Source organism: Amphiura filiformis, chromosome 9, assembly GCF_039555335.1.
Source record: "Amphiura filiformis chromosome 9, Afil_fr2py, whole genome shotgun sequence".
Classification (NCBI taxonomy): Eukaryota; Metazoa; Echinodermata; class Ophiuroidea; order Amphilepidida; family Amphiuridae; genus Amphiura; species Amphiura filiformis.
Genome location: NC_092636.1, coordinates 55,672,089 through 55,699,833, shown reverse-complemented (window position 1 = coordinate 55,699,833; position 27,745 = coordinate 55,672,089). Strand labels below are relative to the sequence as shown.

Genomic DNA, 27,745 nt, shown 5'->3' with positions numbered 1-27,745 from the left:
ATGATAGTTAAGGCCTGGCAAAAACGCGATCTCCCTTTCACGCCGTGATTCTCGCTATTAACCAACTATCTGGCTTTTAAAGAAAGTTCCCACGCAGTGTACTTGCTATAAAAGTGTTGCTTTATGCCATAAAAGTTCGCCGAATTCCATAAAATGCAGTTCAACTTCGTCAAAGTGCAGAATTCAGCAGCATTGCAAGTCACATGGACGAGTGAAAAAGCCATGATTTACTCAATAAAAAATGACATTTCATTGCAAATGAGTTCAAGTTTAGGCCAAATATCATGATATTTATTGAATTACTGGAGTATTTTGACTATAAAACATAATTCAAGGGCAAATTTTTGTCACTTTTTTCTTCTACGGCCTCATAGTCGTATTTCACCGCTGGCATATCTCTACACACCACCCTTGAAGCATTTCTTACCGATCCCTAGAATTAGAAATTACCAACTCACGTACGTGTCGTCATTCAGTACTGCAATAAAACTCATCAGTGATTCTAGACAATATCACAATCTGTGTTAAATTACGCTGGCGGTGTATATTTTATTTTTATTTTTAAATTATGTTACAATGCTACAGCGACTTCACTTCAACATTTATGTTATTGCATTTTATGTTACATAATTTCTGGACAGGCCGTAAATATTGGAGATCGAAGCTTTTATTTTTCTTTCCCATGTTTTCATTTTTCTGCGCGCATGAAAACCCCTGAACTGGTATGCAAAAATTAATAGATGCGCTCAAACTTAAAAATATGCGCTGTATGTGCAGAAACGCAGGTTAGCGCGATCCCTGGTCATACCTCCTTGAAAGATGAAAAGGTGGTCTATTCTTGTCAAAAAGCTTGTCCCACAGATAAAAAAATTAAAGTTAAAAGACCTCTAAAAACACATTCTGCATTGGTTTTTTACATTGGGAAGGGCTTTGAGACTCAAACTATTAAATTAAGATGGCCTAAGTGTAGACGACAGAAATGAACAGTTGTTGAGAAACTCATAAAATTTGATTTAATTTTACTGCCTTGAGGAAGGCATATAAAACCATGTCATCTTTAGATCCAAAATGGAGGGGAAACTTGTAAACTTTCAGAAAACAATTTAAGTTGGCAAAAAAGTTGAATAAGGATTTTCAAGGTTTTGGTTGCTTGTTAGTTTGTTTGCTTGATGTAAGGATAGGTGGAGAGTCTGCCCACTTCTTGCTACCTATCAGTCACTCAGCTAGTAAGTTAACATGCCTGAGAGCACAATTTTTAATTTTAAGCATCTTTGAGATAATATTTGAAAAACTTTGGCAAAAAGCTGACTAAGGATTTTCAGGATTTTGTTTGCTGGTTGGTTTTAAGGATAGGTGGGGATTCTACCCACTTCTTGCTACATACCAGTCACTCAGCTAGTAAGTTCACATATCTGAGAGCACAATTATTACCCTTCACCAGCTAATACAAATTTCCATCCATGGCCAAGTTCGAGGCTACTGTAGTATAATACCATGGTTGCACAACTCTATTTCCCAAAGGAAACTGGAGTGTTTAAACAATTTTCCATCCAGACTTGTCCCATGCAAATAGTAATGCCAATTTTCACTGCCAGCTGATATTGAGTGTTACAATTTGAAGTAAAACGATAGGATATAAGATAACGCCTTACAACGCATGCAGACGTAGCAATGGGATTTACTTTGTATGGCCGGAAGGATAAGATTTCAATGCATGGAAATTGCATTGGACTATTCCAGTTGAAATCCATATAACCCTCTATGAAAGACATGACCTTAATCTCCCACACAGGGGGTGAAGACTATAAATGGAGTCACCCATTCAGGTAACCCCATTTGAAATTCACACTCCCTGTGTGAAAGATTAAGGGCATGTCTTCCATAGGGGGTGTATGGATTTCAAATAGAATAGCACATTGCAGGGCAAACATGTGTGCCTATGCAGGATATTGCAGCCAAACTTGTACATACTCAAAGAAAACCATATAATATACAGTCAAGACAAATATTCAATCATTTCAGTGAAAACTCAATACCATTAATCCTGTTAGACAGTAACTAATGAATTGTAATGAAGTATAACTAAGGTGATGAATCAGTTGTATATAATAATGGACATTTGTTAAATTGGGGTCTTTAGGAACTTTATCATCATCATTCAGCTGCGGGGCTGACGAATCCAATGAGCCAAGTGGTGGTCAGAACTTATTTAGCCATTACTGGGTCCCCGCCGCATCAAACTGGTGTTGTGACTGCCTGATTGAGTGGATTAAAGCCGCATAAAAAGCATGTTATATTGTACTTTCATACACTCTTAAATAGCGAGAACCAATCAGAGCAAGCTTTAGAAAAATCCAAACCATGCATTGATTGTGCATATATGTGACGTGTCATGTCAAAAGGAGACACTTTTGGGCAGGTTATCAATTTTGAGGTTTTTACATATCTTAAATATAGAGATATTTTGCTCCACAATGCTGTTTTCCCCAATGAAATCGGACATTCCTAAGCAAAGATATTGAGTTCGTAAGTTATGGTATTATAAAATTGGAAATTGAGATATTGGCCTTTAAAAATATTATTGACAATGTTGAGAGTGGGAATTACCTAGAAAAATGTCTCAAAAAATACAAGATGCCAGTTATATTCCGGTCTGAAACTGTCAGACAATATTTTAAACATTAATGACATCACAAATTCGCAACAAACCAAAATTGTGAAAAAATCTCCCCGGGCAGATTTTTGGCTATTTCTCCATTTACGATCTTGCCCAAAAGTGTCTACTTTTGACATGACACGTCACATATGCACAGACAGTACTTTCGGATGCGTTCATTTTTTTTCTTGTGGGTTGATGGATTTATATTTGCTTGTATTTTCCATCACTTTTAGTGACAAATTTGTTATAAAAATAGCGAAAATCCTGGATTTTTTTCTTGTGTATGAAATAGGTTAATAAATGCGCATCACTTGTTGCTCGAGCATTAGACGCATCAACATCTCAGTATGTGTGCATTATTTTGTACAATTTCACTCCCAGCAAGTGATACGCATTTATTAACCTATTAGTGTTGTAAACTTTCATCATTCTATTGTCTACATATAACACAGGTGATGGAATGCACTTTAAAATCCCCGCCAATACCGCATCATTTCATGATTCATCATTCCCTGGGTAAAGTCAAACACTACTGAATATAGTTTATGAATGTTGTCATTGGGAGTGAGGTTAGTATTTTAGTAGCCTGCAGATCCATTAGATACTATGCATTATCCTGTAAAATCATTTTAATGAGGACGAAGCAAATGCATTTGCCTACTTCGTTTCAAAGTAGCCAATTTTGGTTCAAAGGGCAAGGTCTTGACTGAATGTAATATCACCCAGGCTTCAGGCGAAAAAAACCTCAAAATTGATAACCTGCTCAAAAGTGTCTGGTTTTGACATGGGACATCACAATTATTGACAATCCATTGTACTTTCTTAAAGCCATAAAGTATGAAATTGGTTTGGTTAACCTGAATCAAATCTTTTGTTTTTTTGGCATATTTGTAATGTTCATACAGTAGACCTAACCTAATGTAACACCATAAAATATCATACTACACAACATAAAATAATGTACCAAACATCTTCCAACAGTAAGACACATATACGTACCATTATACTTCCTGCAATTTTCTGCAATGAGCTGGACATGTTCTACAAAGTGGTCTCTTCTATGATATACATGTTTCTGTGCATTTCTTCTAATTGTCTCCAGATCCATTGGTTTCTCTATCACATTGTAGTAATCCTTGACTTGTTTGTGATTAACTGGGTTATGGAATGGCCAAGACTGAAAAATATAAGAAACATATGTAAAATGTTAGGTATTGATGTTTTGCATTTTGTATTCATATATCAAGCATTTTTATGATTCATTGAAACCATGTCAAATGTGGTGCTTTTAAAGAGCCTACTTGTTAAAGAAATTAACATCTTTTTCATCTCCAAATGTGTTTGACAGACAACCAAATAGTACCGTATTTCGTGAAATAAACGCCCCCGGGGCGTTACATTTTCCCAAGGGGGGCGTTTATTCAAGGTCAATTTTAGAACAATAATTCCTGTTAAAATCATTAGGTAAACTTAAAACTCACGCTAAAATGACGAACTATGAACTAGAAACACTGACTTCTGGTTCACTTCGGGTTTCAATCCAGATTTTCGCCAATTATTGGCGCTTATTATCGACCATGTGGGCAACTTGGTAAGCTTACTACACAAAAAAGCATGGAAATATAGGCATTTTTGAAACATCTTGGTTGAAAAAAAGTGGTGGGGGGCATTTATTTGAGGGCGCGACTATTTGACGAAATATGGTACATAAGAAGTGCCACTGTGTTCCTTTATTGTTGACTATATCATAATAATGATAATGCAATAGCCAGAAGGTGAGATTTACAACCAAATTGGGTAAGATTACTGCATAGTGTAGGAAAAAATATCCAGTTCAGCCCATTAAATACACTTTGAATCTTCAGCAATGTGGGTTGTGTAAAACAAAACAAATAATATTTTACGAGTCACTTGTCAATGTCAAAGAAAACCCTGTCTGCAATAGCTGCCCTATATACATTTAACAATTTCTGCATTCTATATTGTATGTATCTAAAAATAAGCCAAATAGCAGCTATTACAGACAGGACCTTCTTGCACTATAACCACTCAATATATGGATATCAATAACTTATATCATTCATATTATACTGTTCATAGCAACAGGCACATCACATACGAGGGGCGGTCAATACGTTTGTAGAAGAGCACCAGCCAAATTCTTTCTATCTCACTTTAACATTATGGTTACTGCACACCTTAAGGGATCTAAAATGAGCGTTTATTGCGTTTCGATAGTATTTTTTGTGGCACATGAGAGCACCTCAGACCTATCGAATTGTATTCTGAATACGAAGCATGTCTTTCTGATATCAAATAATTTTTATTTTTTGAAAATCACAATATAATACAAATTTGATGACAAATTATAAAAATTTGATATTTTTCTAATTTTTGATATATAACAGTCCTCGAAGTAAATTATATAAATCTAATGATATATTCTTAAAGTGTATGTAGCAGGGAGGAAAAAGCCGACGGTCAATTGAAAATTTTGACCTTTCATATTGAAGATATGGATTTTTTCCCAAAAGACCTAATTTTTTTTTGGTGTTTTGGGAAGAAAATCCATATCTTCAATACGAAAGGTCAAAATTTTCAATTGATCGTCGGCTTTTCATCCCACCTACATACACTTTAAGTATAAATCATCAGATTTATAAAGTTAACTTCAAGTACTGTTAAATATCATTTAATGATTTGCCATAAAATGTGTATTAAATTGCGAATTTCAAAATTCAAAATTATTTGATATCAGAATGACATTCTTCGTATTCAGAATGCAATTCGATATGTCTGATGTGCTCTAATGTCCCAAAATAAATACTGTCCAAACGTTCATACCCCAGCCCTTAATGCACCCGTGTCATATTTTCTAGAAACCTTCTATGTCAAGAAAATGGAAGTCTTCCGATTGCTCCATGAGCCACTCTACAATGAAGCTCACCAGCATTGATCACCAGCAAGCCTGATATTATGAAGGTAGGACTTAAAATTCTAAAATAGGTTTCATTGGAGGCCACACCTGGACCACAATATTGAGTGCTAAATAAAATGAGATATGGTTGCTTTATCTGACCCCTCTATCGTGAATTGCAGCTTGGCAAACTGATAAGAGGGTTCAGGACACAATCCGAGAACAGTCCTGTTCCTGCCACCAACCGTCTTCACTTGATGGCTTTCTTCAATTTTGCTATCAAAATAAATGATATATGCTTATGAATGTACTTTTATTTGGCAAATGATCTGTCATCAAGACTTCCTGAATCTCAGAAAACAGTGATGAAGACCTTGCACTATGATGACCAAGTGATGATCTTCTTAGGGGTGGGAGATCCAGATGCTTCTACTGAATGACCTCATGATTCCAGTGATAAATGTATGTCTTATCACCTTTAGCCAAATATAGATGAAACTTGTCTGGACCTGATTCTGTCAACTGGTATCAATTTTGTGCATGAAGGTTCTGGGACCCCCATCTAGAAGACACCCTGGAATACCTAAATGTTAATGGATTTATGTTGATAATACTTTCATCAGAGTTGTCATATTCTATGGCTATATCATCTTTCTTGTTTGGTTCTTTATTAATTATTAATGCCATTGTACCAACACATATATCATTAGTGGTGACATCAGCTAGTCTTTTGGACCTTGGATGATCTTCAAGGATGCTCATTTGACATGATTCTCAAGAGTTACATTAATATTAATTGGTCTTACACAGATGTGATTCAGAGAAAGTGTCACTGTGATTCTAAAACCAGCCTGCCCGGGCCCCTGCCCCATAATTATTCAAATTCACTTCAAATGATGATGGCCCAGGTGATTTCTTTGGTGAATACGATTACAGGATGCCTGGTAATGCAGATTAACATTACAGGGTGATCAGTCTATAAATATGCATATTGGAATTGTAACATTTTGTACATGATTTATTATGACTGTACAACTGGAAATAAAGGTGACTAAGAAATGAAATAGATACTAACTTGTGACAGTTGCACTTTCTTGTAGTCACAGTCTAGATGTGTGAGTTAAGTGTGTTTTTGTTGATGTGGTTAAGGGAAGGGGTATGAATGTTTGGACAGTATTTATTGTGGGACATTAGAGCACATCAGACATATCAAATTGTATTCTGAATACGAAGAATGTCCTTCTGATATCAAATAATTTTGATTTTTTGAAATTCGCAATGTAATACACATTTTATGGCAAATCATTAAAAATCGATATTTTTGATATTTAAAAGTACTTGAAGTAAACTTTATAAATCTGATGATTTATACTTAAGGTTAGTCTGAACCCTGGAATTATGGAAACTTTGGACCTCATAACTTCTAAATTGTTGGTCTAAAGTATATAAAAGTATACATATTTAGAATGGCAAAGACTTGATAAGTTCATCTGTGAGGTCAAATTTGGGCCAAAATGGCACTTTTGGCCCAAAATCCCAAAAATAATGTTTTTTGGCCCACTTCTTTTTTGTGCACCATAACAAAAAAAATTCTTGGGCCAAAATGTTTTTGAAACTAATTTTTGAAAACTAGATCAAAATATCTGGGACCGGTTTTTTCATTTTTTGAATTTCGACTAACTATGAGAAATTTAAGCCAAAAGTGGTCAAAAATGCTGATTTTTCAAAAAATCATAAAAAGCCCGATTTTGGCACAAATTTCAAATATTTTTGGTGAAATTGGTCAAAATTCAAAAAAATGAAAAACGGGTCCCAGATATTTTGATCTAGTTTTTAAAATTAGTTTCAAAAACTTTTGGCTCAAGAATTTTTTGTTACGGTGCACAAAAAGAAGTGGGCCAAAAACCGTTATTTTTGGGATTTTGGGCCCAAAGTGCCATTTTGGCCCAAATTTGACCTCACAGATGAACTTATCAAGTCTTTGCCATTCTAAATATGTATACTTTTATATACTTTAGACCAACAATTTAGAAGTTATGAGGCCCGAAAGTTTCCATAATTCCAGGGTTCAGACTAATTTTAAAGTGTATGTAGGTGGGATGAAAAGCAGGCGATCAATTGAAAATTTTGACCTTTCATATTGAAGATATGGATTTTTTTCCCAAAACACTGTTCCCAAAAACCGGTCTTTTTGGGAAAAAAATCGGTATATTCAATATGAAAGGGCAAAATTTTCAATTGATCGTCGGCTTTCCTCCCAGCTACATACACTTTATGAATGTATCATTAGATTTATAAAATTTATTTCGAGGACTGTTATATATCAAAATTTGAAAATATCAAATTTTAATAATTTGTCATAAAATTTGTATTATATCGTGAATTTCAAAAATGAAAATTATTTGATATCAGAAAGACATGCTTCAGATTCAGAATGCAATTCGATATGTCTGAGGTGCTCTCATGTCCCACAAAAATACTGTCGAAACGCCATAAACGCTCATTCTAGATCCCTTAAGCCAAACTGTTAAATTTTGAACTACTGGGCATATACCTGCTTCCTTATTTCTAGGAAAGTTGACTTGCAGGTGGACCTATTACCCAAGTGGCCCTAGTTATGAATAAACACAATAAACTCTAAATAATTACAAACAAACATGAAACGTTGTTTTCCTGTCCCATATCCTAACATATCAAACAAAATGAATCCATAAAACTGATTGAATTGATAAGTATTGCATAGACCTGTGTCTAGAACATTGCAAGCAAAATAACAAACACAAGGCTTATTCTTGTCCCAGAGAAGATATATTACACTCCCATAATGCATTTCTCCCATTTTGATTTCCGGGTACTGATTTGCTCGCTAGTGCAACATGGGTCGACTCGATAGTGACAAAATAATATACCTCAATGAACAGAGCACATACATATCATGCAAAATATGTTAATTTCTTCACTATCATCCCAAGTTTAACCAGTCTATTCTCAAAATGAACACATAGGGAATCTGCAAAACTAACAGGAGTGTCATTTGATGAGACGTGGTGATATATCATGATGCAAAGGATTCTGGGAACGGTAAGACATCTTCTCAGCCCATGTCCCCTAAAACAAGTTATATCACCCACATCGTCCACTTGTATTGATGACTACATGTAGATTAAGGGGGGATTACATAATGGGATGACTTACATCCGGTACAGCTTTCATAGCGGAGACTATGTTGTCCAGGATGAAGGTGAAAGCTACCTGATCATCATCATCCAGCAGCGGGTTAATAGCTTTCTCCACACGGGAGAACTTGTCATCCAGCTGCAAAACAAACACAACCGAAATAATTACAAGTTGTTTTCAGTTACATGCATGATACATGGTCATTAAAGGCACATTGGGACATTCTCCAGGTGAAATCCATATACCCACTATGGAAGATATGGCCTTAATCTTCCACACAGGGGGTGTGAATTTCAAATGGGGTTACCTGAACGGGTGACTCCATTTGAAATCTACACTCCCTCAGTGGCAGATGAAAGTCATGCTTCCATATGATAAGGGAAGCAAGGATTTTAACTGGAATATCATGGTCACAAAAGGCACAGATTTTGTGAAGGTGGTTGACTGAAATTTTCTTCAAACTTAACTAATATGAAATGTGTTAGCAGACCTGCAACCAACCAAAGTCAGGAAGAGGGACATTGAGACATGTACACAAACCAGGAACAGACAAATTCAAAGAGTTGAGGTGTGTGATACTTTCAGTATTCAGAGAAGGTTCTGCAAGTCTACATTTATCACAATAGACTAAAGTGAAATTTGCATCATTTTCTGCTGTTTTTACATTTGAATCTGACATTTTCAGAAAAAAAGACTCAAAATGAGGGACAGTTGGCAAGTCTGTGTTAGTAGAGTCATGATAAAATAAAATGTATGGATGTCCCTTTAAGATGAAGATATATGACAGGTTGACTTGGGCTGGATATATTGCATGTGTATTGTCTACAATTGCATAGCCATCCTTAATCACAAACAATTTGTTTCTTGGGCACGGCTCTTTTGAATTTGGATCTGTCGTTCACACATATGATAGTCTTGTATGAAAGCAACAGTTTCCCATGTCTAACACAATTTGGCCAAAATATGGACCAAGTGCACAACACAATGGCACAACTGATGTAGTTATACTTCAATTTATGTACTGTAATGCATGAACTGTTTGCATCCATAAAATTTCCTGAATTTTGCAGGTGATATGGATTCGTGATATTCTCATGATGGCCAATATTTCTTTTTCCTATTGGTCTTTCATAAAATCAATCATTTATATGCCGAAAAAAATATTGTTATTTTGCGGAAATTTCTTGCCACTGAAATAATGTGCTTTACAGTATGAGATGAGTATACATTAGAATCCAACAGGTTTTATAGAGTTGCTGAATTAACAATTGTACTCAGTTCAAGGGTGAAATAGACAGGGAATCGTGGAAGTCCTCGGTCACTTGGTGTCCTCGGTCATTCTGTTATTTTTCAGATATGCATCCTCATTTGAAAGTCTAAGGCACACCAATACACACCCACACACTTAAAAGGAGATTTAAAGCAATAAAGTTTCAAGAACATACATATATACTGTCTCATGTGTAATCTAAATCTGGGTCAGTATTAATATTTAAAGAGACAGAAGACAGTAAAAGACAAAATCGGTTAATTCAGATGGATCTCTGAAGACCTAGTAAAATGTAAATCTCTTCATCACCATATTGAGGGCTGCAAGGAAGCCATATCTGCGATAGCTGCCCTATAGACATTTAAAGCCACACATTAATATTCACTGTTTCCCAGGAAAATGGTAAAAACAGTAACATGAGTAGGTGTAAATTTCACCTTGAGCACATGGAGACATGGAGTCTTACAATAAGGTTCTGGTTTTCCCCTAGCACCTAATATGCCCTACATTAGTAGGACTACAACTGGTCACTTCCACATCTGTTTTTTAAAGTGACGGCTTTTATCAATTCTATATTCTATATTGTACACAAAGAATATGGCACCTGGCAGCTATTGCTTCTTGCATTTATCCCTTGATATGCATTTATAAATGTCATCTATCATAAATAGGTATCCTCACAAACTTGTTCTTGAAATGGATGAGTAAATCTTTAAACCACGGAAGCAAGGGCTGTAAAATTGTTAGAACTAATCAAAGTTGATATTTAACAGCCCACATAATCGCAAACCTCCAAAAATATAAAAATATAACTGACAATTTATATCAAATGTGACCAGCTCCAACAAAACCCGGAACAAGTCCCCAGGCATGTTTTTGAGTTATAGGCCTTTAAAGATGACTTTCCCATAAAAAAATCAAATTTTAGAATTCTTTATTTCATGGTATTTGACCTTGGGGCTGAGTGGACTTTCAAATCCTTGAAAGTACTTATTAAAAAGAGGCTTATTTAATCAATAATTGACAGTTGAACTATGATAATCCCAATGCAGGAAACTAAGGCTTATTTAATCAATAATTGACAGTTGAACTATGATAATCCCAATTCAATCTTTTGTAACGCAGGAAACTAATAAGCCCATTACTTGAATAGCCGTTCGACAAAAATATCAAGGTATCATTTACAAAATAATCCATATCTTGAAAAGTATTGATGTAACTTCGGTATCATTTTGAAGCTTATTGTCCTGTGCTTACATTTTTATTCAAATCATGAAATATCAAAAATGAGACTTGTTCCTGGTTTTGTCAGAATGGGTCACATATATATTTGGATACTTGCAAAAGGAGGTCTATTGCCATCCAACCCTACTTCACTTACAACATTAAGGGGGATCAATATGGTAAATAAGAGCGGCAAGTTTTCTGTTTTCCCAGTGCAAAATTCTGTTTCCTTGGCCGTTTTTATAAAATCCCTTAAAATTCACCAATCTAGGGAATTTTGTATCATACTTTCTAGAAATGCTGCAACAAGAAGAAAAGTTTGTAAATAAACAAAATGGTGACTAGGCAGTTGATTCTGAGTATCAGAGAGCCAAAAAAAAAAGGCAAGTAAATAAAGGAATTGTAGATAATATCAGTAAAAGATGGGGTTTGCATACTGTTTGTTTAAGCTTTTTGCTGATGTATATTCAAAATAGCCAATATTTTAGGTGGAAACAAACTTTACAAAACTGCATTTTCAGTATCAACAAGGTAAAATTTAACAAAGTTCATGATATTATTTCATCATTATAGAAGCTATAATCCTGCAAATGAATGCTAATTACTTTTTATAAATTTTGTTTGGTCCTGTAAGTCTGGATTAAAAGAGAACAAATTACAAGGACACACTTGAACACAAGGCAAATTGGGTACATTGCAACAGAATGTTCTCAGTGTGGTTCAAACTTAATTGTCATGCCAAGTTGGCCACAATGGCGCATACACTGCATCAAATCCTCCAAATAGAGCCTAGTACCTGGAAGACATGGACACAGAGATATACTGGCTATAACAGTTGTCGCTTTCCTTTAATTTCATTGGTTCTTACCCATGTAATATGACACATTATTATATAATACGAAGCTTTTAGTTATACCACAAATTTTTAATACTACACCGTAACACCGTGCAAGATAATTTTGATACTGAACGGGCGCCAAGCACATTTTGCTTGTCGCGAACTCGTATCGCGTTACGCTGCATACCTCGCCATGGAGAGACCAAAGCAGGCGTAATAGATTGAGTTACGCAGTTTGTTGTTTTGTACCGCCGCAAACATGATGAAAATGATTACACTAAACGACTGGATTCCAAATGGCACCAGGCATGTTTAGTTTGATACTTTGGTACTCAAAACGCATACAAAAGCTTCATATTATATATAATAATAATATTGGATGGCTAAGTTATTTGGTTGTATGAGAATATACTGCACTTAAATCGTGAATGATATTCAACTCGCCGCATCGCTTGTTGAATATCATTCATGGCACGTGCAGTATATTCTCATACAACCCTCAATGCCATCCAATATTATATAATTAACGTACCACTGTGTGCGTATTGAACTGCACAGTTGCATGTATCATTTATGTTGAGCGTAACAGGGTATGCACATAGTGATCTTGCATGTTGGCTCATTGCGATATTTTGCATCCGTGTGTGAAAGATTCAATGGATTCACCAATTTCGTATACATGGTTAAATTTGATACAAAATGGTCATATGTTATACATCTAACCGTGATTTCACTGTTGATCTGTTTAGGCTGCCGAGTTGTCCACACAAAAATATTGCTATCTCCTGTGATATATCCGGCAATAGAGACACAGCTGGGTTTCAAAACAATACATTTATTCTCTAATTCAAAGCTACACTTGAGATCTAACTACCTTTTTTTATTTTAAAGTTTCTTTCACAAGAAGAAGAAAATCATATATGAGATGATACTAAAGCTATGTCATCATTATAGGCATTTTGATATCACCAATGCCATCCTTTAAATCCCATCATCAAAATAAAAGCAGATATTTGATTCCATTACACTTAAGATAAAACTGGAACATTTAGCTGAGTTCATAGACAATGTCCTAGATATAGATTCATGGTACCGGTCAATATTTTCTATCATGAAATCCTGTCAACAAATTGACAGCCAAAGATGTCATGAAATACTAGGATAAGGAGATAATATTTGAAAGATGAGAAGTTGTTGTCCTTAGTATAAATGGCCCAATTCCACAATTTCAGAGGAAGCCTACAGCAAATGGTAACTCCCTACTCCATTGAAATTGGGGTTAGAATTTTTGTAATACTTTTCATACACAAAGTTCATATCATACAGGTACATATTTATGTCCTTCAGGTAAAGACACTCTTAGCGATTTGCTAAATTAGATAAACTAAACAAATCATTAGAAAAATTTCATTTCATTTTTGTAGGGAAAATGGTCTGCAAGTGACCAAAAGAGGCCAAACCAAAATCGATTTTGACATTTTAGTAAATTTGGAAGTTGTGGTCAAAACTGACACTAACAGCAATGTAATCATCAAAAGGGGGCACTTTGCAGGTGAAGTCAATTTGGGTCATGAATGCACATATATGAACTTGTTGAGGTATGAATTTTGTGAAAATACCAACATAGCCCTAATAAACCAATTGGTTACAAAATGCGTAAATAATAAGCCTTAGGCCTAATGGAGAAAAAAAAAATAAAACAATACTGTGTTACATTTTTATAGAAAGTCTTGTGATTCAATTATGATTTATATGCTAATATCAATTATGGGAGTTTTCTCATGCTTTGTTGTTGCTGGTGGGTTTTTAAACTTTTTTTATACTCTTTATCATAAAAAAAGGAAACTGAAGAAGTGGGTCACCAATTAATTTAATGGAAAAGAAAACAGAGAGAGTGAAAAGAAAGCAAGATAAAAGAAGGGAAATGGGTGGAGGCACTGTAAGTGAGTTGCATCCTGGAGTACTCATCTCTTGTCAAATACAGTTTCAGTATTAACTATATTTTCTATGTCTACAATTTCTGTGAGTAGTTCCCTCCATAAATTTCCTGAGAGTGGTTTGCATAAGCAGCAAATATTTTGCAAGATTAATTCTTTGCAAGTCAGAATGTTTTCTTTTTTGACTTTTCTCATTACGTCTCTTTCAGTGAAACTGTACCATAAATTTTGATAAAAAATGTAAGCAAAATTAAACTAGCTGGGATATTTATTGATATTTATACGCATTGGTATTTATTATCCTGCTTTAATAAACCTGACTTACACATTGTTTAACAGAGAAATTATGCTGTATGACTTTCAACATAATGTATATAGCAAGCACCCTCTTGGAATGACTCACTTCATGGTGCGTGTGATGCTATCATGCTATATGTACTTTATTTTATTCGTATATGAGTTATTGAAATTTCAATGATGCTTGGTCTGTTGGTGCAAATGCATCCGTGCATGGTAAGTAGAAGAAGTGTATCATTTATTGAAGTACACTTAAATATATTTTCCAGGAAGCAGGAGATTATAAATTGCATTTTCTGCAGTAGAAACACGATAGAGTGATGGTTGGTGGGTGCACTGGAGGTTCAGTGAACTGTTTAGGTTACCAGAGGGTTTTCCGTACTTCCGGAGTTCGCGGTACACACCCAAAAGTAATATCAGGTACACACCGCAACTCTTATTTTGAGCTTATAGAACGTGATGGCTGTTAGTGAATCGGATTGTTGGATAACACAAATGCAGAGTGCCCAGTATAAACATCCTGAATGAGACAGTACACCACTGTACGCCATTCATCATCATAGTTTGTAAACTGTTGCTAGAATAAAATAAAATAATGCTAATTCAATGGGCAGGTGGGAAGTCTAATTACTAGTACCTTTCACGAAAGACCGAAGTGGTACATTTTTCAAATAAATATTTTTGTGTAAAAACTGGAGCATTTGATGTATAAAGGAATAGAGTTCGATTCCGAGTCCTGTCATTTGATTTTTTTTAAAGTATGTCAGAAAGCGGACGTTAAACACATTTTCATTTTAGGGAAATTGGGGCGAGCCAAATTTATGCATTGCGTTGGGTGGTGTCATGAGACAGTATCTAAGGAATCACAACATATCACAAGTTGCAGCACTTAAGCGTTTGCTGACCTGTCCAAAGAAAACAGGAAACTTGTCCATCCTTACTTAGAGAATGGTCTTCACTAGTTATCAAGTAGATACTGCAAATTTCATGTTGTCTTTAGCCTTCTTAAGGAGTCATCTGTCACTGAAAGCTTGCAGAATTTTCTCAAGCAGGCAGCTTAGCCATCTAAATCTTCAACTTTTGACCAAAATTAAAAGCATAAAATAACATAAATATATTGCAATAGCACATTAAAATTTCCCTTTCCATTTTCCAATACATAGACAACTGCTTTTGGATTACCCTTTTTCATCAGCATTTCAGTATGACTAAAATCTCGAGCTTTACCACTATCAAAAATTTACCGACTACCCTGTAGTGTTATGGGAGAACAAGGAGAGGGCTTTGCATTAAATCAACTCCTTCATCCCCCCCATCAACCCCAGGGGTTGTTGTGGTGCTGTTCTCCCAAATGAGGACGTCATCAATATTTTGGTTTGTTTCCTTAATTGACCATGAAAATGTAAGATTTTAGGAGGGAACTGACAATAACATATAGGAACTGAAGTATAGAAACCCAGGCATTGGAACTGAACTAGGAAGGGCCTCTGCCACTAGCCTATCCACAAGTGCTTTGCACCTCACTGTCAACGCTGCATGGATCTGCTAGCACTGATGCGGCATATCCTTGTACAGCCATTTGTACTGGAAACCCCACCCCTTTCTTAGGATATGAACTGTGTAGTACACAGATACAACACATCCCATGCAAGTAGAACCTCATAGAGCAGATACAGAAGTGAAGTTGACAGGTAATCTTGGCACAGATGGAAGTGCTGCAAGGGCTATCTCAAAATATCATGCACTTTCCTGAACACCCTCAAGCTCCGATTGTTTTGTACCATATAAATTGCCATTTGTGGTTTTAGATGACCTGCTTGTAATTAATCTGCTGAAAATGACCCTTCATATAGTTCTCTTTTACAATTTATTCAATTTATAAAACTGACTAACTTTTTATAGGCTTAGATTTCATTTTACACCGATTAACTTTTGGGAGCAAAATTGTGTGAAAAATATGGGTTTTCAGCAGGGGTCGCATTTAAGGAGTTTGCGCATCCAGGGACTCCTTATTTTTTGATTTTGGCCATTTTGGACTCCTTAAATTGCAAGTTGAAAGTGACCAAAGGGTCCGATAACAACTGTATGGACTCCTTAGTTTTACGATGAACAGAGGCCTAAATCAGTATAAGAATCGTTGATCAAAAGTAAAAAAATAAAAAGATCAGTAAATCTTCCAAATCACCACAGGCCAGCAACACTAATAATTTCACTGGAATATTTGACAAGTTCCAAAGTTTAGAATTTAGGACAGGTCGACTCCTTAAATTCTCATTGGACTCCATAAATGTTGGTTTTGCAGGTACCAAAGGGTCCAGAAAAATTAAATTGGACCCGTTGATTTTTTTGTGCTCACGCTACCCCTGGTTTTCAGGGGCTAAGGCTAAATATTTGGGGTATCTCAGGGAAAATTGAGAAAAAAGGTTATTTGATGCGAAGAAGGGTCTATTATAGTGACAATTTGTTCAAAGAAAGAGGGTGTATGGATTTCAACTGGAATAGTATATTTTACAAAGTATTGCTGCGCTCATTATATTTGTGGTTAGTTTAGGGCCATGTGTCTCATTTCAGTGCTAAGATATTTCCTCCAAGGCTATTATTATATCCTTCTATTTTTGAAGTGGAAAAAACATTCCTTGGATTTGGCAATTTTTCTTCAGTATTAAAATATGATTGAAACAAAATTTAAATCATTGACTTCTCTCACCAGTGACTTGCAAGGTGTAAGAAATACAGTGGGATGGCCTATCGCTACACAGGAGCTATGAGTGGTATGAGGGAGTAGTTAAAAGCCTTTGCCACTTATTAGATAGGTGTATTAGCCAGCCACCAACCCATCCATCATTTTGGACAGGCAGTTTGCTCCTACGACAGGCAAGATTAATGCCTCTGACAGATGCCAAATTCTAAAAATAATGCTTGAATAAGTTCTGTGAACTCAAAACAAGACCAGTCTAATAAATCAAGACTGCAGCAATAGCTATGTGAACTGACTGAACCCCCAGTGCAGAGAGCTGGTTTATGTTTTCAAGGTCAAATTTTGGATAGGGGTGAAAAAAAAAAAACACTGGCTAAGGCCCTGGCCTTTTCCTGTACATTTTTGACAAGTTCCATTTTCAAATACGGGTAAAGGAGCATCACTTGATTGATGTTCATTTTTTAAATTTCCATTTTTAGAGAAAAAAAATGTGCTCTTTTAGAGTATTTGTGAAATGTGAACTTCTGAAATAAATGCCTAAACTAGCATCAGTAGAGATTATTTAATAAAGTTTTGTTTTAAACTATATATCATATCACTAATATCTACCACTTCCAGCCTACCTTACTTACCTACCTACCTATTTTGACCAGCCTGTTTATTTCCTTAGGTGACGCTTACACAGTTATACTGTGGCTGTTTCAAAATGATTGTTACATTTTCAACTAATTTCAGTAATTATCTTCGTCTTGACTATCCCATGACTAGAGTCTTATAGCTGGTGATAGAACTTTTACAGTTTTTGCATAAAAAAAGTGGAATAAGCTACTTGTCTATATTAGACAATCTTCATCAACAAATGCATTCAAAAAAGCGCTTAAAACTTATTTGTTCCCATAACATGTTCTTATTGATATTGTAATTTGTATTATTTTTAAGATGCACCTTCAAAATGTAGTTTTAAGTTGTAGTATTAAGGTATTTTGTAAGCGCTCTGAGCCTTATGGAAATGGCACAAATGCTCTTCGTATCGTATCGTATCGTAAGGGTGTATGGATTTCAACTGGAATAGTATATTTTACAAAGTATTGCTGCGCTCATTATATTTGTGGTTAGTTTAGGGCCATGTGTCTCATTTCAGTGCTAAGATATTTCCTCCAAGGCTATTATTATATCCTTCTATTTTTGAAGTGGAAAAAACATTCCTTGGATTTGGCAATTTTTCTTCAGTATTAAAATATGATTGAAACAAAATTTAAATCATTGACTTCTCTCACCAGTGACTTGCAAGGTGTAAGAAATACAGTGGGATGGCCTATCGCTACACAGGAGCTATGAGTGGTATGAGGGAGTAGTTAAAAGCCTTTGCCACTTATTAGATAGGTGTATTAGCCAGCCACCAACCCATCCATCATTTTGGACAGGCAGTTTGCTCCTCGACAGGCAAGATTAATGCCTCTGACAGATGCCAAATTCTAAAAATAATGCTTGAATAAGTTCTGTGAACTCAAAACAAGACCAGTCTAATAAATCAAGACTGCAGCAATAGCTATGTGAACTGACTGAACCCCCAGTGCAGAGAGCTGGTTTATGTTTTCAAGGTCAAATTTTGGATAGGGGTGAAAAAAAAAAACACTGGCTAAGGCCCTGGCCTTTTCCTGTACATTTTTGACAAGTTCCATTTTCAAATACGGGTAAAGGAGCATCACTTGATTGATGTTCATTTTTTAAATTTCCATTTTTAGAAAAACAAATGTGCTCTTTTAGAGTATTTGTGAAATGTGAACTTCTGAAATAAATGCCTAAACTAGCATCAGTAGAGATTATTTAATAAAGTTTTGTTTTAAACTATATATCATATCACTAATATCTACCACTTCCAGCCATCTCTGTATGGCTCATCCATAATATCAGCACAAAAGAACTTACTTACCTACCTACCTATTTTGACCAGCCTGTTTATTTCCTTAGGTGACGCTTACACAGTTATACTGTGGCTGTTTCAAAATGATTGTTACATTTTCAACTAATTTCAGTAATTATCTTCGTCTTGCTATCCCATGACTAGAGTCTTATAGCTGGTGATAGAACTTTTACAGTTTTTGCTTTTTTTGAGTGGAATAAGCTACCTGTCTATATTAGACAATCTTCATCAACAAATGCATTCAAAAAAGCGCTTAAAACTTATTTGTTCCCATAACATGTTCTTATTGATATTGTAATTTGTATTATTTTTAAGATGCACCTTCAAAATGTAGTTTTAAGTTGTAGTATTAAGGTATTTTGTAAGCGCTCTGAGCCTTATGGAAATGGCGCAAATGCTCTTTGTATCGTATCGTATTGTAATGTGACTAACAAAAATCATGAACATTGTAAACAGTCAGGGAAGAATAATTTTGATACAGCCTGTATATATGCGTAGGAGAACTAATCTCATTCTTAGTCAATTATAGCCAGGAAGTAACAAAACCAATAATATTTTGATTCATTGCAATGTGAAATTCATTTTAAATTGTGTTATGAAATGCATTTGCCAATGGCGATGGGACATGTGTCCCATCCTCGCATGGTACGGATTTTTACTTTATTTGCCATGGGGCATCAAGGTCAGGTAAAATAACTGATATATTACTGTCTACTTCCTTTTCCTGTATATACACCTGCATTTTGTTTTCTTTTTGATCCTTGAACCCACTAGTTGAAAATGCTATTATGGGGCAAAAATATACTTGGGAAAAACACCTAAAGGGGTACTTTTAACCCAACCGAGTCTCACTAAACCTCACTATTAAAACCACTGCACGCACGCCCATGCATTCCATGCGATGCGATGACACAATCAACCTAAGTCATATATACCCAGGGAATCACTGGCCAGGCCAGCGTAACCAGTGGCTACAGGTCTGTGATCTTCTGCGTGGCTTGCGAGGGGTCCGAGGTTCGAATCATGAGGGTACCAAGCGACTTCTTCTTTCATCTACTCTCCTTTTTTGTTTCTTTCCCTTCTGATAGCAAAAAACATGGGTTGGGTAAGGGTTAACAAATAACAAAAATTGTATGTGCCATGTGTGTGTCAAGTCTAGGGCTGCACGACTTCAGTTCTTTTAGTACCCAATTCGTCTGCACCAGATAGTAGCAACCATGATGACTATTTGGAAATCAAAAATCTAAATAACATTAAAAGCTCACTGTATTTTAGTGCTTTAAATGCACAAAAAAACATGTTTAAGGTAGCTGCCTCGGATACAACACCCTTGCAGAAAAATAGCTCCTGTGTCTGATCAATCAGGTCTATTCATTTAAATCTTTAACATAAGAATGTAAAGTATTTTGCCCACCTATTTTAAGATAAGAATTGTAACAATTCTTATGTTTTTCTTTATTTTTTGAAAATTCCCTTAATTTTGACAGTTTTTGATTTTTTTGCCCACTTAGGAAGGAGCTATGGTTACCAAACTTTCAGGGATGGTATATAAGCTTAATATCTAAATTCTCTCGTCAGTTTTTTTGGATAAAGTGTTTACTTTTTGAAAGAAATTATTTTTTTCAATTTTTAATTTTAGGGAATGTTAGAAACACTGTAGCTTAAAATAGAAACACTTAATTGGAAAAAACTGACGAGAGAATTTAGATATTAATCTTATTTACCATCCCTGAAAGTTTGGTAACCATAGCACCCTTCCCTGTTGGCTAAAAAAATCCTAGAATTTAGGTAATTTAGTGTTTCTAGAAAAAATCAAAAATCATAAAAAGTACCAACATTCCTGTTAAATATATACTTAAGTAACACTAAGTTATAAAATAAACTTGGTTTGTATTATTCTGTGATATATTGGCAGCAAAATGAAACTTAAAACTTTTATATACAACTGCTATAAAGGAGAGAAAAATCAGTTTTAATAAAATCTTTGTTTTCAAAAATGTTGCTATTTTGAGAAATTGGCAAAGTGCCAAAAGCTCTTCCCTGTAGTAATTCAATGGGATTTTGAGATGACAAAAAATTGCATAACTCAAAAACGCTTTGTTGGAAAAAAAAAAAAAAAAAAAAAAAAAAAAAATTAAAACTTGGCAAGTAAGGTTTTCTCATCAATACACACATCCTATATCATTTTCAAGGAGTTCTGAGCATGACACCGTAGCCGATACAGCCACCTTAACAGTTTTAATAATGGATGGTGCAAGAAAACATACAAGTGCTCATAACACTTGACACTCTTAAAATCTGCTCATGACGACAAATAGAACTTTTATACACCAGTATCAACAACATATACATAGACGTAAAACAAATTATTTTGTAGCGTAAATCTAGTCACATTTGATGCAAGTATTCCCTTATTTCTGCTTTTTTTAGGATGCATTAAATAGTCAACTATCACCTGGACAAAGTCACCACTGCCACTTATATTCATGACTATGATAGTCAATTTAAGTTGCGCAACCCTAGTCTAGTCACAGGATTTCATCAGACCAGACTGATCTGGATCTTATAAGGACATGCAGAAAGCCACTTTGTCACTATATCATGCAGTGTATCTTCTGGGGATTTCTTGAGTGGTCAATCCAACATGTGTTAGCATTATTTGCACAGAATATAGGGTAATTCCATTTGAAATCCTTACACCCCTGTGTACGACATGACCTTAATCTTCAACAATGGGAGTGTGAATTTCAAATGGGGTTCCCTGAATGGGTGACTCCATTTGAAATCTACACCCCCTGTGTGGGAGATTAAGGTCATGTCTTCCATAAGGGGTGTATGGATTTCAACTAGAATAGCCCATTGGGAAGGCGAATGACAGATAGTTGTAATGACACTGCCCTACTTCCTCTGGTGAGAATGAAAAAGGCATTAACAAATATCCAAGCAATTGGCAACTGCTTATCCACAATAAAAGCCTGTGCAGTAAAATTCAAATTAAAGGCACCCAGTGTTCCTCACAGAAAAGTAAAAGATTTGAAATTTGTACAAATATGGTAAAAGTGAAGGATAAATACTCAAAATCATTGTTGTGTGTATTTTTTGCAAATGAAAATTGACAGAAAGGAAAAGCAGTGTTAAAAGAATATGAAGCTCCATTCAGTTGAGAAGGCCTGCTCTAGACTTCTATGGGACTATTTTAGACTTGAATGTTCTCACCTAATGCCCCATAAATAAGGTCCAAAAGTCCATCTCTCATCCAATGTTTACATTTTTCTCTCACCAAAAGCTGTAACTTTGAAAGTCTCTGTGTTACATCTTCATCAATTTCATATTGAACAGCCACCCCGGCCCTTTTCCCCCTTCAAGGATTTTTTATATGGTTTATTTATTCATTTCAATCTTTATTATACAATTACATCAAAACAGATCGAAAAGTAGACATACAAATCCAGACAAGAGTATGGCATCAGAAAGAATTCAGTAGCCATATCTCTGCAGGAGTAAAATGGATGAAAGACAGTAAACAAAATATATTAAAAACAATAAACATTTCAAGATATGTACAGATTACAAAAGCACCTAGGAGATTGACCAGTCCTGGTCATATTTGGAGTAAAAGATTGCATATGAAGCCAGTATTGCACGCTTTACTGAGGTTGGCTTGAAATTTCTTGCACAGTATTTTGTGGGGTTTATTACCCAATGAAACAGAGGTGAAAATGTTTTGAATATTGCACTTAGTGTCGTCAGTAATGAGGCCTCTGCTGCCAATTTCAATACAAAATAACTTGGCGGCCATAACTCTGTCCTTGAAGATCCATGATCAAACTTGAGTATTTGTTTACCTTGGCGGTCGTGAGAATTTCTGATGTTTTGTTCTGAACGGAATAGTTAGTTCAAGACAATGATCTTTTTTGAGTCATGATTGAGAGGACCAGGTCTGGTCTCTGTTGAGTTGCCAAAATATCAGGAGGGATAGTGGTCCCCGCAACTTTGGTTGTACCAGCTAGGTCACAATAGAAGGTCCATGATGGGGCAGCTATTTCCTGAAGAGTGTCATGGATGATACGAAGGACAGAGTCATGGCGCCAAGTATACCTGCCTTGTTCGAGCATAATCTGGCAGTGGTTTAAAACATGGTGAAGAGTTTCTTTTTTAAAACATAAATTACAGTTTGTGGACAATTTTTTTGCCCCAACGGCTGAGGTTATTTTTTGTTGGGAGGGTGTCCAGAAAAGAGTTGACCATGAATTTCATGACACCTTTAGGCATATTAAAAATGAAAGACTTCCAAATATGATCTGCCTTTTCAAGGATGGATACGCGCAACATGTCACCCTGGACAACAAGATCTTTAAGTTGGTTGATCCAGGTTTCATTGATCTCATCTTTGATAGACTTGATTAAGACATCTTTTTCTTTTGTGAGATGACATGCCAGTACTTTCATTACATACCTCAAACTTACTTTCAGCATAGCAAGTGACAGAAAACTTCCTGGACCATTCAGATTCTCTAGCAAGCTTGGAATCTAATGCATTAATAACCTTTTCATCACCTTTGAGCCTTGATGACATATAGGCAGCAGAATGAGCTTCAAGGTACACTTGACGGATAGATTTTATATCAGTTAAATGGGGAATATGGAGAATACCTGGTATTCTGTAAACAACAACATAAGGCCCACAATAAAACAATTTATAACATAGAAATGTCAATCATATCACACAAAATTCCCATTCTTGAATCTTGAGTATGAGTCATTCTTATAAATGTAGAATGTCTGAGAGCTACAGGCAGTATCATTGTTGGCAGATATTTTCTTGTCAACATACTGAAAAATAAGATACTGACAAAACATCAAACAAATATTTTTGATTTGTGTAAATCACATGAGCTGGCTGCTCCAGAAAAAGTGATATGATCTCACAATGTCATCAACTGGTACTCAAAATTCTGATCAGGCAAAGTATATGAACATAATTATATTGTGCCGCTATCATTTTCCAATACAGCTGCACAACTGTTAAAAATATAATATGAAACATGACACAAAGTTCTATCAGATACAAATATATAGAACACATTTCCCTCTCATCTCTGACATTTTGTTTGAATTATACTAACTCAATCACCTTGCTTAGCTTCTGATTTTGGTTTGGTTAAAAGTTACCTTTATAACCGTGGTGTAAGAAGTATGTGCACCCCTGGGGTGGTGAATTTTATAGGAGGAGCAAGCATTTTTGGGTAAGACAAAAAAGTGGGGGGGGTGTCAAATATCTTTTTGTGCGTCAAATGAGGGAAATCAATTTTTGGCGTATATTTTTGGAGGACCTTTACGATATTGCGCTCTAAAATGAAAATGTTCAAATATGCAAAATGTCCTGTTTGCTGGACTTGTTCCACATGGTTATGAATGGATGAATCATAAGAATGAATGAAACATTGCACAATTTCCCCAAGATCTGGCGTGTGTAAAGAGGGCAGCCAAAGATTTTTGTCACATCAAAAGGGGAGGGCAACTTTTTGGGGGGCATGTCAAAAAGCATGGGCAAGCATGTTTTGGCAGACAATTTTGAGAATTCCCTCACACTTAATTATTGCACAGCCCCTTATAATCCAGTCACTTCCCCCAACATGCTATTCAAATATACCATCAATTTCTTTGAAAACCTTCACTCACAACCCTGCCAACTTATGCAAATATCCCCACAGTACTTTTCACCTCTTTCTCAGAGTACCTACTTCACCACCAACTCTCCTATGAAGTGCAATAATGTTCTTGTATTTTTTAGGCTATGTACACATATGCTATACCAATTTCCCATTGCCTAGCACAATCAAGCTCTACAGCTTTTCTGATAGCCTCGTAGATATATAGAGTAAGCAAAAAAGTACAATCTTGTTCACCACACCTGTAAACTTCTCACAGCTACATAAATCCGTTTTCTTTTGATGTTAGAAACTGAGGAAATGACAATATACTTACTGATTAATAAACATGGCTCCTCTTTTGTCATTTACTAAATACTTATCAATTCTACCATCTCAATCATATTATAGTGTCATAAACGCAGCCTCGGGGAAGCAAGTCATTACTATATAATCCTCATATTGACTTGGATTCACTCTTTTTGTGTGTGTCGATTGCCACGAAAAATATACCTGGGCAGAGTTCAATCAAAAGCTGTTCCAATTTTTTTAGCGATACGCCCGAGGCAAGACTTATTGTCCTATATAGAAAACGGATGAATTGGATTTATGCAGAGATTTCTTGATTGACTATTTGATGGTATTTATTGTTAATTTCTTTGCACTTCTTTCTGTCACATATTTTTAATAGTAATTTTTACTGTTTGGAGCATTTTATCTTTGTGCTTAGTCTAATTATTGTACTTGCCTGCATTCATACTTTAATTTTGTAAACACCCGCAAAATGAAGTCCCACATATATGAAATCTCTAAGTAATTCTCGCTATTCGCAATAAGGGCGCCGCCAGCGGTTTGCGATGTATCATGGGAAAAATCGTGATGTATCATGGGAAAAGGTCGACATCCAAGTCCGCGCAATACGAATATTACCATGCTATTACATAGGAACACGTGACAATATTTTTTTTAGTTTGTCAAAATAAAGGTGTTACACGTGAATCGATACTCAATAATACTTAATAATGTGATTTGAAATGTGCACAATTAATTTTTCTCTATCGATTTGCGTGTAATACCGTTATATTGACAAACTAAAAATATTGTCACGTGTTCCTATGTAATAGCATGGTAATATTCGTATTATGCGCGGACTTGATGTCGACTTTTCCCATGATACATCACGATTTTTCCCATGATACATCGCAAACCACTGACGGCGCCCTTATTGCGAATAGCGAGAATTGCTTGATGCACAAGAATTGCAGATATATCTGGATCCTGGACATTGTTTCTAGATCCAAAATAGAAATCATTTATATCAGTTAACGTTGTCAGGTAAGGTTTGTGCTTAAAAATTGCAAATTATTGCAAATTTTTGCAAACCCATTCCCATGTCTGATAGAGTAGAAGACAAATACAACATATCTAGAGACCTGCAACACAGCAATTATCTCTTAATGATGGAATACAAATTCACCATAAATAGCCTGTATCAATCTGGAATGGAAAGTTGTAGTGAAATACACCTGAATGTGCTGAACCCAAAACCAAACATTATACATACATTCCAATACAGCTCAACTTTTGGAAATATACAAATGCTACTTTAATTCGCTACTAGAATGACTAAAATCAAGTAAGGCTAATATTCACTGGGCGAATATTCTTACACTGTCTTTTTTAGTTAACACACTCACATTTACCTTTACCAAGATTGTCATATTCAATATATTACTATACTACCTGGTCACATTAGGATTTTGATAGCATGTGTTTGTATTGAAGTTTCTAGCCATGTTTTTGCATTAACAGAACACACCGTAATTATTCCTAAGTATGGAATTTAGGCACAAGTATTCCAAAGTACTTTTAATAAACCCAATTCAAAGTATCAGTCACATACACGTTTTTGTAAGTCAATGTCAGCCAATTTTGTTTATATAATATTTTTAAAACAATGAGCTTATTTAATATTGAGCATTAAAGATTTCACAATAACAAACTTTTAAATGCTTTGAATATTTTACCTGCTATAAACAACCTTTCTGATTGCATCATGTCATGAAATAAACAGAATCTTGTCAGCTAACTAAAAGGGAAATTATGGGATCCATTTGCATAGTGATTTTTGCAGAACACTGGTGCAAAACAGAGAATGAAACCATGATTATAATACACACAACACACTGTTGAGAATCTACTGATTGTGGTCTCATCTACTTGGCTTTGATTTGATTCCACATTAGGGCTATCAATTGTAATAAGCTATTATCTGCCTAGCTATACACATTCATGTACCTATTTCAAATAGTACAAGAGAGCCATTGAACAGTATAGCGGTTCATTCAAGCATATCGATAGACCAGTCCCTCGCCTCTGTTGATAAACAACGATGTCAAGTGGTCTATAGGTTCTCTGACCATACTCACAGTGCCATATTTGACATAATTAGTGCCTATCCCTTAATATACGTCTAGCCCTCTTCTTTTGTTCCATTATCAATTGTATTTCTTTTGTTCAAAGTCTGGTCAACTGTCGATTATATCAAGTAATGTGGACAGGTCAAGATAATCTGGACAGGTCAAGATAATCTGGACAGGTCAAGATAATCTGGACAGGTCAAGATAATCTGGACAGGTCAAGATAATCTGGACAGGTCAAGATAATCTTGGTCAGGTCAATAGATTTTGAACAAGAGAACTACATGTTCATATTTAGAAACACTGGCCACATTATTTGACTTTTTGGACATTTCAACAAACTTAAAATGCATCACAGTTTAATATATTTTACACGATCAGCATAAATTATTATGCAAGTTTATGCATATTAGATTTAAATGAAGATGGTAAACAATACTTGTATACGTGTGTATTGAATGACACCAAGAACACCTTTATTGAATAATGCAAATTAGTTTGTATTATGTCTTAAAGCCTGTATAATTAGGACGAGGATGTCAATCTACCTTTGTCCCCCCCCCTCTCCAAACTAACGCAGATTCCGACAAAGTAGGTAACAAAACAAGAGCCATGAGGTCTTACAAATTAAGTTCAACCAAGGATAGTTTGCACCTAAAATGCAGTACATTACAGGCCACAAGACTAGATGTAGAAAAACTACAACAATCTGCGGCCTAACCCCAACCAAAAA

General features: G+C 35.4%; 1 protein-coding gene across 1 annotated transcript in view; it reads right to left on the bottom strand.

Moving 5' to 3' along the window:
• LOC140161194 (transcription initiation factor TFIID subunit 1-like) overlaps positions 1–27,745 on the bottom strand; it is a 173,453-nt gene that overhangs the window by 19,330 nt on the left and 126,378 nt on the right. The window contains 2 exon segments of the mRNA XM_072184643.1: positions 3,659–3,836; positions 8,772–8,891. Of these exon segments, the coding sequence (XP_072040744.1) occupies positions 3,659–3,836; positions 8,772–8,891 (298 nt within the window).